This window comes from Tetrahymena thermophila (genome assembly GCF_000189635.1).
Source record: "Tetrahymena thermophila SB210 genomic scaffold scf_8254359, whole genome shotgun sequence".
NCBI lineage: Eukaryota > Ciliophora > Oligohymenophorea > Hymenostomatida > Tetrahymenidae > Tetrahymena > Tetrahymena thermophila.
In genome coordinates this window covers 195326-208074 of record NW_002476143.1, presented here as the reverse complement: position 1 = coordinate 208074, position 12749 = coordinate 195326, and the positions used below count along the sequence as shown (strand labels likewise).

The 12749-nt window shown below is 22.1% G+C and overlaps 4 protein-coding genes across 4 annotated transcripts; 2 read left to right on the top strand and 2 right to left on the bottom strand. All coding sequences in view use genetic code 6, as the record gives it.

Annotated features, from left to right (window-relative positions):
• Window positions 1-379: 379 nt before the first annotated feature.
• TTHERM_00840130 (hypothetical protein) lies at window positions 380-1907 on the top strand (the record flags this gene model as incomplete). The annotated part of the gene is made up of 8 exons (XM_001025289.2): window positions 380-437; window positions 505-635; window positions 703-840; window positions 959-1051; window positions 1113-1265; window positions 1358-1516; window positions 1577-1665; window positions 1724-1907. The coding sequence occupies 8 exons, from the start codon at window positions 380-382 to the stop codon at window positions 1905-1907; spliced, it is 1005 nt and encodes a 334-aa protein (XP_001025289.2).
• A 1566-nt stretch (window positions 1908-3473) lies between these two features.
• Window positions 3474-7298, top strand: TTHERM_00840110 (hypothetical protein; the record flags this gene model as incomplete). The annotated part of the gene is made up of 4 exons (XM_001025287.2): window positions 3474-3699; window positions 4658-4768; window positions 5373-5457; window positions 5717-7298. 4 exons carry the CDS (start codon window positions 3474-3476, stop codon window positions 7296-7298), a joined length of 2004 nt encoding a protein of 667 aa, XP_001025287.2.
• Window positions 7299-8283: 985 nt separating this feature from the next.
• On the bottom strand, window positions 8284-8843 carry TTHERM_00840100 (hypothetical protein; the record flags this gene model as incomplete). The annotated part of the gene is made up of 3 exons (XM_001025286.2): window positions 8284-8361; window positions 8533-8582; window positions 8630-8843. 3 exons carry the CDS (start codon window positions 8841-8843, stop codon window positions 8284-8286), a joined length of 342 nt encoding a protein of 113 aa, XP_001025286.2.
• Window positions 8844-12143: 3300 nt separating this feature from the next.
• On the bottom strand, window positions 12144-12464 carry TTHERM_000840099 (transmembrane protein, putative; the record flags this gene model as incomplete). Its single annotated transcript, XM_012800365.1, has 1 exon — window positions 12144-12464. One exon carries the CDS (start codon window positions 12462-12464, stop codon window positions 12144-12146), a length of 321 nt encoding a protein of 106 aa, XP_012655819.1.
• Between the last annotated feature and the right edge of the window lie 285 nt (window positions 12465-12749).

Below are 12749 nucleotides of genomic sequence, written 5' to 3'. Positions count from 1 at the left end.
TGAAAAAAAATTATTTACTAAGGAAAATAATTAGTTATTTTAAATTTAATATTTTGGAGTAGCAAATGCATGAGTTTATATTTATTGTATTAATTCTTTTAAAATACAGTAAATATTCTTTGTAAAAAGATTTAATTTTATATTTTAAAGTAGATTTAGGTTATAAAATAAATTAAGGAAGTATTTATTTATTTTATTGGTTTTTATAAAAAAAGATTTTGTAGAATGAACTAGAAACATAACCAAAAAAGATTTTTTAATTAATATTTAAAATATTGATTTTGATTTAATTTAGCATGTTTTTATATTTATTTAGTTAATTACTTTTTGTCAATATTTAAGAATCATAAAACTACAAACAAGTAAATTAAATTAAATCATGAGCAGACTTGGAAATTAAAGTGTGGAGAAAGAAGTTGAGGACTAATTTCCTAATCGTATTAATATTTTAATTTATAGTTTCAATTGTAAATGTTGCAAAATATTCTTTATAAACCTCTTTAGTTGATGAGCCTTTGATATAAAAGATATCACATAATGTTTAAGATATTAATGAGAAGATTATCTCAAATGAAAAATGGATTTTATATATTAAGAAATAAAAGTATATGCAAGCTGAAGTGCAATTTTTAAAGGTAAACCCAATAAAATATTTTCCTAAAAAGTAAAAATCATTAATGCTTATTTAAATAACTGAATAAGAATTTTTGCGAGGCTTTCTAAATTGATTTATAAACCAAATATGTGAATTGTGATAGCTTTTCTAACATTTAAATTCCTTGCTTGAAAATAAAAAATTACTTGATAGAAAAGAATAATTTCAATGACTTAATATACTAGGTAATTATTATATAATTTATATATTCTATTTTCTTTTTTTTTCTATTCTCTCATAAATTTATTATGTATGTGAAGAGAACTACCAATAGAAATTAATAATTTTAATTTAATATTTTAGGGGTTTTGTCAAGCAAAAAACATTCAAGATATCAATACTAGAAAATATTATGAATATATCGTTTGTCTGATCGAAAAAATAAATATGGCTGCTGTATTTTAATAATATTATTTCTAATAGAAAATTTATAGAAAAATACTTTTGTTTTGTAAAGGAATATGAGATGTGGTATGATGAATCAACAGATTACTCCTACAGAAGCAAATATATTTAAATCACTCAGCCTCTTGAGACTCTTTAGAATATATTTAATTACAAGCTTGAAAAGGATGCATACAAATATTTTGATATTAAAAATTAGGCTGATGTAATTAATAAATAAATAAATTTGCTTCATCAAATAAAAAATAAATTTATTGATTTTTAAAATGAAAAAATTTTTTGATTTTATTTGTTTAGATGATTGATAGAGTTAAGCCTCTGCTTGCTGATTTGGAATAAAGTATTCATAATGTGAAATATTTTAAATATTAAGTTGACAATAGTGTTGGATTTTGCGATATAATTGTTTTTTCTTATCTCTAAGCTTTCTTTAACAATATACCCCAGTCTAAGCTAGTAATTTATTGATTGAATATTCCATTATTCTTATATAAAAATATTGTTTGTTTTTCAAAGGTAAAAGAACTAGATTAACTGACAAATGTATAGAAATTCTATTTAGCATTCACAAATATTAAAAAATCTTTTCCTATTGAGGATTTAAAGTAAATTATTACGTTTTTCTACTATAAGAGGTTATGATAATAAATTTTAAAAATGAAGGGCAAGCAGCTAATAAAATTGCAATTAATTAGAGTAAAAAAGGGAAAACAAGTAGCAAAAAGAAGGGGTAGCTGAAAAATCCTAAGCTGTAGGAGGTATTGCACCCAAGTCGTATAAATAAAAGGTGGTTTCATACTGCGTTGTAGGAGCATTCACCTTAATATATTTAATAGGAAAATAATGAAAAGGAATGTATACTTAAAGCGGTGTAAATAATAAAAGAATTGTATTAGAAAAGTTATTATGTCGTATGAAATTTTATGCATTTAAAATAAGATTTTATATATCAATCAAGTTATACACAAATCTACTTTTCATAAAAATTTCTATAAATCAAGAAAACTTTCTGATTATTTGAATATAAAATAAATAAAAATAAATTAATACAAATATTTATCTTTACGAATGAATGAATTATCAATCAATCAATTCGAAAACAATAAGTGAATTTAAGAAATAGAAAGAATTTACTGTTATCAATTTTTTTCTTACTTTTGTATAACTTTTCTTATAAATCCGCAAATAATTTTTAAATTTCAAATAACTGAATTTTTTCCTAATTTAAAGGTTACAATCGTAATGCTTACTTAAAAAGACTATTAGTTGTCTTGGGTAAGTATAGAAATAGATTAAATAATCTGCTTATGTATTTGCTTAACTTTTTTCAGTAAAATTAGAGATTCAAATTGGCTTATAATAATAATTGAATAAGAGATTTTTTAATATTTGAATTTAACAAGTTAAATTTTATTATGCGTTTTAGCCTGTTCCTGTTCTTTATCAATAGGTTAATAAATACAGTTGTCTAAAAATGATAATAAATATTCCTTATAATTTATAAGAAAAATTAAAGGAGAAGCAGTATTGAACAAATTTGTTTGTATTGTTTTATTGTTTTAATAATAACAGAAATTCTAATTTTTTCTTGACTTTTTAAGGTGAAATTTACGCATTAAATTATTTCTAAAAAACTAAAATGACTAAAAAAAAAATTAGACCCAGTCAAAATATGAGAAAAATGTATTTAAAAAGTCTAGGCAGTATTGAATGCAATTTAAAATAAAGGGGATATTATACTTTTATACATAAAATGCATTTATTAATTTTTATTTCGGGAGGGGGGAGAACAAACTAACTAAAAGAAAGAAACAAACAAACAAAACACTACAAAATAGAGTTTTTGTAAACTAAGAAAGGGTTATAAAGATTAAATGCTAGAATTTCCAAGTCCTATAGATAATGAATAATTAATCATTATAAATAAATAAATAACATTGAATAAATGAATGCAAAAGATTAATACTGACTGAGATAGATATATAGATTGACTGATTGGTTTTGTTTTTTATAAAGGAATTAAGCATCTTGCATTAGAAAAACAACAGTGTTTTTATAAAATTTAATCTGATTTGGAGCGTAGAGATGATTTTAAATGTATATCACTAACAATAATATATATAATATGTATGTATATTGGAAGACAGTGGGAAGAAAAAAACACACCTAAAATCAAATAAATAAGCAAAAAAAGTAAAAGAAAACTAAAGTGGAGAATGAGAAAAGAAGAAGAAAAATCAAATTAATTATAATAATAATATATTAATTACATCTTGTAAATAAAATTTAATTATAAAAACAAAAGTATTGAGACGATTGCAAAGTTTGCTTTTATTAAGGGCAAGATAGGGAGAGAGAAGAATTAATCATTCTAAAAACGATACTGTAACAAAGATAAAATTTGTCATAAAAAATGATTTCGTCTAATCAGACAGCGGATTAGGAAAATAAGGTGGAGAATAAAGTTGCTAATGCTGAACATGTGAATTAATAAAGCTATGATTCGATTCCTTAATCCCTATCGCCCGCAGTGATTGCATAAATAATGGATAAGGGGTAGTCTTAGCCTCAGTCGCAATCCTTAAAACAAATATAAAATGAATATCCTCAATACGATTGGGACAATAAATGGCTAAAAGGTATTTTATATAGTTAAATTTTTTTTCTAAAAGTGGTTATAAAAGTCTTGTATTTTTATTATTATTATACATACATATTAATATACTTTTGCGCGAACTAATGGTTCTATTTAAAATTTTTTTCTAGCTAAACACGAAAAAAAAAACAAACAACAAACTTTTTTATATTTTTTACAAAGCTTTTTTTAAGACATACAATAAATATATCAAAAATCATTGATTAAGAAAACAAGGAAAATAACATAGCACTTTAATTTCTTCATCATTTTGTTTCAATGAATTTCTTATGATTAACATTTAATTAATTAAGCAAAAAATTTTGGATAGATAGATCATTACCAAAATTTTTACATTGACTATCTTTTGATCATTCCTTTCAAAAAAAAAAGAAATATTAAACATTATTAAATGCTTTTATTAATTTATACATTTTTATCAAATGGTTTAGCCAATATTCAATGAATTAACTATTTTTATTCAAGTGATAGTTCAATTCATTAACTTATTTAACCATGCATTACTTCGTTCATCAATTAATAAATTTTAGATTCATATTTTTTACTTATTTTTGAATCTATCTATTATTATCTATTGAATTATTGATTCCTCTAATCTCTTAAAGGTTATTGATTGCTATATATCAACTTAGAAATTAATTGTATAGTAAATTAGAAATAGTTAGTAATTCTAAATAATTCCCCCCCTCTACTTTTTCTATTTTAGATGAGATCTAATCTTCTTAGCAGCAACTTTAATCTATACAAAAAAGATACCTACATACATACATTTTTAGTAAGATATATAGATTGATTGATTGATAGATAGATAGATAAATTGATAGATGCATATATATTTTTTATTTTCCATTCAAAATTTAAAAATATGTCTTTTGATAACTACTTTACTTATTTCAATTATTGTAAATGTTTTTTCATAATGTTTTTCGATATTCAAATAGGTGATGAATATGCTAATATGTTAGAAAAAATAGAAGAATATTGTAAGCAATATAATCTATAAAAATTTGGTAAAAAAACTCACCCTGAAGATATTTACCGCGCTCCTCAAAGTAAAAAATAAATATATTTATTGAATTTTATATAAAAAACTACATTGTCTGAAAATAACAATTTCAAATTTGAGTCTGTCTTTCTTAATAGTTCTTGCAATTTTTATAGATATATAAGAAGATTTTAAATTTTATTTGAATCTATTTTATATTTAAATTTTTAAATCTTTAAAAAGAGCCTAAGTAGCTTGATACTAAAACTTAAAAATCAGCAACGTCGCAAATAAAAATTATTTTGCTAATCAAAATAATTGCTGCTATCCTCTTAAATTTTTTGATCACCATTTCCAAATTTAAATATTTTTATAATTTTAATCAGAAAGCAGAGTTGAATTGTGACTAATATTTTATTTTCTTAGCCAACCATTCGTTTTTTAAAAAAAGAAAATTAAAAATAATTAACTTAAGAAAATAAAAAGAAAAACAATAAGAGTTATTTTTTCTCTTTTTTTTTCTTCACTTCTTTAAAGTCTATTAGAAAAAAAATACTTTCAAACTATTTAGATTTTCATAACAATCAATATATCTATCTATTTATTTATTTATTTAACTAACTAACTAACAAACTGACTAAATAACTAACTTTAAATTCGTAAATAAATAGATGGACTCATATATTTCGTTGAAGGAAATTGCGTTGGTTCTGAGTTTGGTTTTCCTAGGGTCCCATTTAGAAAATAATATCGCTGGTAAGAATTTAAAATTAGGCATTTTTTATTACATTAAATCTTAGAATTGAAAATATTACTTATGAATACATGAATACAGCCTCATAAGAAAATTATATCCATTTATTCTTCATTTATTTAATAACGACAAATATTTTTAGCAATAAAATAATACTTGAAATAATTAATTCAGTAAAATCAAAATTCTGTTTGATTTTTTTATCATTTTTTAAAACATTTATTTAAATTCTAAAAATAATATTATATTTTAATTTATTAGGAAGAAAATGAACTTTACTACTGATCTTCCAAAGAAAAGACCATAGGTAACCTACATAGTCGCTTCTTCAGTGAAATGTTAGAAATCTCAAGGAAATGATAAATCTAAGTAAGATAGCAATAAAAAGGAGTAGGATGTTTACCGTATGCATGCAGTTATTTTATATAAGAATTCTTAAGCCAAGCAATAAACAGATGATGCTAATAATAACAATAATAATAGCACTGGAGCAAACAACAGTAGTTCTCCTAAAAATTCAGAAAGCAAATAATATATTCTCTGCCATATCCGTAAGATGGATATCAATGATGAAGATAAAATTGGAATCAAGTAAATAGGAGCTTTAAACTCAAATAGCGCATCAGAGTCTTCATAGGATTTGGCTATAAATTCTAATTCTTAGAAAAGCGGTAAATAAGGTAAACAAGCTAGTAAAAAGTTAATTGCTAATGAAAGTAAGAGCTCTTAAATGGAATAAGATGATGATAACGAAAGTGATGAAATTGATGAAATGGAAGATGATGAAGTTAAAGAAAATTAAAGATAAAATAAGAGAAAGAACAGTTCTATTTACGAGAAAGGAAGCAACTAAGACTCATATGGAAATCAGATTTAAACTTTGCATCCTCATGATACTAACAAGCAATCTAAAGCTAAATCTAAGCTTTCAAGCAAGTATCAAAACAAATTAGGTGAAAAATACTAAAACGATATTGCTAAGTGTATTGCTAAGGTTAGCTTAGAATCAAATCCTGACAAACCTACAGAAATATTAAATGCAAATAAGTCTGATTATATCGATCAAAGTATGCAATACCTAATTTCTTGTCTCGCTTAAAAGTCTGCAGAATTTAAAAAAAATAAAACTAATGAAGCAGAAAAAAATACAAATACTGAGTTGAACAACACAAGCAATAATAATATTTTAAACATTTAAAAAAAAGATACTGAAAATTTTAATATCAGTATGTATTCTGATCTGAAATAGTAGCCATCTGAAACCTTAAAAAGAAAGAGAAGCCCTAGAAATATAGAAGACAATTCTCTTACATCATCATCCAATACAAATCAGGCTAAAGAAGAGGAAATGTAAATTTAATTGCAGCAGAGACAATAAAACTTTGCAATAACAGGAACCAATCCTTTTATAAATCAGTATTAAGCTAATAATAACATCTCTTCTCCTATGTTAAACTTTATGCCTCATAATGCAATGCAATAATTATCATAGAGCTATCCATATTAGTCAGGGGGAATGGTTGTGATTCAGCCTACTGCAAATTACTTACAGTATCCCCCTTATTTAATCTTATAATAGATTCTAACTCATAATAATTAGAATTCTGTAAGTATTCAACAGTAGCAATTATAAAATTTTATGCTGCATTAATAGCCCTAGCAAATAATTCAAGACATGACTAGACCACCTGCTGTAAATCTTGATCTATTGAACTTTTATCTTCAAAACAGCTAAAATCCTACTGAATTGAATTATAGAGATATGTACAGCATGCAGATGAATAATTCATTTTCAAATAATATGAATTATCTCCCTAATTAAAACAATTAGAATGCTCCATGAAGTTATCCATAAAACTCTATTCCCAAAAGTATTCTCAATTTTATATGAGATCACTTTTTTTTTCCATACACTCAATTTTCCAAATTACATTAGCAAGTATCCTAAAGAAAGATAGAAAAATAATATCCATCCATCCATCCTTTCATTCATCTATCGAGGTTTAATAAATTTCGCTCAAATAAATAAATAGTTTTTTTGCAAAAAATAATTTTAACTATCATTTATAATAACAAAAAAATAACAATAATAATAATAATAACATTAGCAACCACTCTCAATAAATTCAATAATAAAACAATTGAAAGAACGATCTACTTTTCCTGGAGAGGCTTATTCACATAATGATGACTTAATTCCTGGTTTCAGTACCTTAAATCCTTCAAGTTGCATATAAATAAGAACTGCAATAACTAACTAATTAATTAATAAAACGAACTAATAAACACTATTGTGAATTTAGATAATAAACCTGAAAAATATTCTCAATAAACAGCCTTCTTCATATCTGTGCTTCATAATATTTCTGGAAATACAAAAGGAAAAACATGATAAAATAAATAAATTGATTAACAAGAAAAATTACTAAGTCATATATCATGCTTATCCAAGTAGCAAGGAGAATCTTTCAATTAATCAATTTTTCCATTCATACAATTTAATAATCATTTTCGATAGAGTTTAAATATTTCTAACATAAAAGACTAATTGAATACTCAGTCAATCAGTCAATCAATCATTCTAGAATAATTAATTACCAAATAAATCCTCAAAGATTAATAAAGCCAAAGAAATCTCAAATAAACAATGAGATTTTTTATTTTTTTCCACATTTTTAGCATAAACACATCTCAATTTTCCCCACCAATAGCAACCAGCATATATCTTAAGCAAAAAATACAATAAAAAAATATTAATTCGCTTAGCAAAATCTTGATTTTACTTTACATTTTTGAATTACCTACCTATTACTTCCTAACTACATCATTCAAATTTAATTCAAGGGCTCCTACACAATGAGTTTACTTGAATTGAATTGAACTGATTTTTTTTTTTCCTATAATTTCTATTTTTAACTCTAAAAAATAATAACAACCCAACCTACCCACCCACATTCTTTCTTTCTAATATAAAATCTCTAAAGCTTTTTTCCTTTGATAATTTTTTACTAATTAAAGGAGTCATTTTGTAAAATTTATCTTTTTTCCATCACTAGAAACCATCAAAGATAAATTACTAGATGGGTTATTAACCATATATTAAGATATTGCCAAGCATTAACTATTCCTTTCAGGATATATAATTATAAAAAACCATTAATACAAATATATAACTAGATTCAGCTTCATTTTGCTTCAGCACCATTTTGTAGTAAATTTTGATTTCTATCTTATCAATTATTTTCAAGTAGTCTAACTCAATTAGCTTAATATCAATCATCTAAACAAGACATGTAGGAAATAATTAATTTCTAGATGAGCATGCTTAAGTAGGAATAACTTAATTAGACACTTGAGAGGTTGATCTGCTGATAGCATCAACCAACATTTTTGTTTCTCAATCTATCAATCTTTAGGAAAATATTTTTGAAATACTTGCTATAGCTTTGTAGCTTTAATTGGTCAGTCAAAAAATAAAATAATAATAACAATAAATCAACCAACCAACCAACAAACCAACGACTGATCAAACTTAAAGATTGTACAAAAAGTTTTCCAATTATCAAGAATATAAATAAAATAAATATCTTTTTCCCACAATATAGAAAGTAATATATAAATATTATATAAATAAAATTATATATATATATATAAATAAATATATACCATTATAAATTAACTATATAATGTAAGTATTTTACAACATAATTTTGAAATTACCAACTTATTTATTTTTATTTTCAATTTTATTTATTTCTTTGTTTATTCTTTCTTTTCTTTATTTATTCTTTTTTTAATAAAAATAAAATCATTGGTTTCACAAAAATCAAATTTAGCTAAAACTTTTATGTTCGTTAATAAAAATTGCATAAATTAGCTTTATCTTAAATAAAATAACCATAAATGAATACCAATTTTTATTTGTCTCTACCTAATTATAATGTAATATGTTTATTGTGGATATTATTTAAAAGTCTAGCATTAATTTGATTATATCATATAAATATTTATAAATTAAATTATTATTTAATTAAAGATCATTTTGTAAAATAAAATATTAATTAATCCTTCTGCATTTTATACAATTTATCATACTATTTTTATAAAAAATAGTATTTTTCCTCTTCAGATTAAAAGAAAATAAAAAACAAAATTTATTAATTGCTAATAGAAAATGGAATAATTTAAAAATTCAAAATCATTTTGTAATATAAAAATATGAATCCTTTTTTTTTTTAAATTTACTTACTAATGCTATAAAAAATAAATTTTTTTTCTTTCAAATTAAATAAAATTTATTATAATCAAAATGGAAAGCTTTATTTTTATTTGTTAAATGAAATACTTTAGACATATTTTGGATTTATCATTTTAATCTGAATAATTATTTACAAGTTTTTGTTTATTTGTTTGTTTGTTGAATCAGTATAAAGAAAAATTTTTAATTCTAAACAAAAGTATCAATCCTAAAACAAATTTTAATTTTAGTCTTAAACTTTTTATTTTTTTGTAAAAGAAATGTAGGAATTAAGAAATATCTTTGAATTTTGCTTTTCAAATTTAATTAAAGTTATTTATTTCATTTGAAAGTTTTCAAAATATTTTAGTCAAGCTCTTGCTAAATATAAAATTAAAAACTCTTTTTTAGATTTATACTCAGCTCATTACTTTTTTCTCCAAATAATATATATCAGTTTAATAAAATACCTTGATTACAGTTATCAATTAATTGAAAAAAAAAAATTTTGGACTTAACTTTGTAATTTATTTCACCAAAAAAAAAAATTGTGAGTATAAATTTAAACTAGTGAACAATTTTAGATTATGTATTTATCTATAACACTCAATATCAATAAATTAAATTTTTAGATCAAAAATAAAGAGATAAAATAATGATATTTCAATGGAATCAAACAAATAGTACTAAATTAAGTATCTTCTTGTTGAATCTTGTTTGAACTATTAAATTTATACAAGTTCAACTAGCTTATTTAGAAATCATAGTAGAATAATTTTACAAAAAAAATATTATTAATGATTGTTTACTTAAAATATTTATGATTATAAGATTCTCATTTTATTCAAAAATACCTACTTTACTTGGTTTACTGAAATAAACCCCTAGAATTTAATTTTTAGAAATAAATTTTTCCTCCAATTTCAAAAGTAATTTAATGTTGTATGTTAGACTAATATATCAAATGTAAGCTACCCAAATTTAATTTATCTATTTTATAGTTTATTATTATTTTTATTCACATTCTTATTTTAATTATAGCCTCTACTATCTACTTGTATTTGTATCTTAGAAATTATAAATTTACTAATTTATAATATAAGCAACCTTATATATTAATTTAAGTCTATTAAAAATTAATAAGACAAATTTCTTAGAATTAATTTCAATTGAATTAAACAAAAAAATTAGCCCATTTTTATAATTTCTATATAAAAAAATAAATTTATAGCTCTTTAATTTGTCAAATTTTACTCTATTTAAAGACATTTATTTCTATTCTATTACTATTATTTATTTATTATTGTTAAATATATTTTTACAAATATTTAAGAGTAAATGAAATTATTTCATTATTAAATCAGACATACAATTTATTAAAAACCATCATCGTTTGGTACTAAATTTTCCATGAAAACTTTGCTCTTAATTCAACAAATTTTATTTTAAGTTTTGATAAACATTTTAAATAAATTTTTAAAAGGCTTTTAGATTAAAAATAGAAACAAATAAAAAATTAAAACTAGCAATGGTTTTAAATAAATATTTGCCAGACCAGATATTAGATTTATTAAATTATAATAAAAAATATTATTTAGAAATAATTATGATCAGGTTGTAAAAATTAATTAAATCGAGATGGCCTTTTATTTAATAAAGATGATGCAAAAATTTCGTATTGTTCTATTTTTAGAAATTAATTAATTTTAAAAATTTAGTTATCAATTTTATAGTGGATAAATAAAAATTTTGAATAAATTTTGCTCTTCAAAAAATAACCTGTGAAATTAAAATAAGAAGATTATTAAATTGTTAAAAAGATTTTTTGTTTTATAGTAAATATTTTAGCTAGAATGAATAAATGAGATGAGAATTGCATGTACTTTAAACATATTTAAAAGCGATATCAAACATATCTTGGAATAGTTTTATTTTTTTAAATTAGTATTTCAAATTTTTTGAAACAGGTATTTACAAAATCAAAATATAAAAATTTTATAACAACATTAATAAATTTAAAGATTCATCGTTAGAAGAAAAGGGAATTAAAATCAAATTTAGTATTTTGCAGGTAATAGAAATATTTTTTCGATGCCCACTTTAAAATCTACTTCATAAAATTTTTAAAAGTTTTATCTTTTCCTTCAGTAATGAATTTTTTGAAAAGAATCTCTTTATTTTAAAAAATTCTAAATAAATTTGAATAAAAAATTGCGTGTTGGATTCTTTTTTGTTAAATTTTGACTTTTCTTATAAAATTTTGAAGGAATGATGGTGATGACAAAACACAAAACATTTTTATAATTTTTTGAGATTAATAAATTTTAATGGATTTTTGAATAAATTTCAATTAAATCAAATATAAACAAATTATTATTTTTATTTTGACAGTAAAGTGATTTTGTTGCCTATCTGTTTGTTATTTTTTGCTTTGTTGTTTGGTCTGCTCGCTCAATAACTCACTCGCTAACTCGTTTGAGTGTTAACTTAGATTGCGTATTAAAAATTAGTGAAGAAATAAATGAAAATAAAAAGCAAAATTAATTAAAAGAAGTCAAATTGAAAGAAAATTTTATTGTTTTCTTTCTTTTTATGAATTTATTTATTAATTTTTTTACTTTGTTTTATTATTAGCTTGGCTTTTTTGATTATTTTTGATTTTCTCATCAATTATTGATAACATTGTTTTTTTTCTTTCTTTTTTTTGACTTTTAAAATTATCTTTATTAGATAATTAAAAGAAAAAGGCACAATTTAATTGATTTTATGCATTCACATTCATTTGCTTTGAATGAATGTGTGATATGATAGAAATAGTAGAAGGGAAGCGTATTTGATTGCCTTTTAATTTAATTTGGTTTTAAACTATAATATTAATTAAAATTGAAAGAAATAAAGAAGAAGAAAAAAAAACTTCAAAAAAGCAAGTCAAATTAAGGCCTTCCTTCTTGGGACTTCAATTAGTATTTGTGAAAAATAATTTAGATTATATTTTTGGAGATTAAACTGAAGAAGATATAGATATAGCACTTACATCTGAATAAGTGTATTCAAATA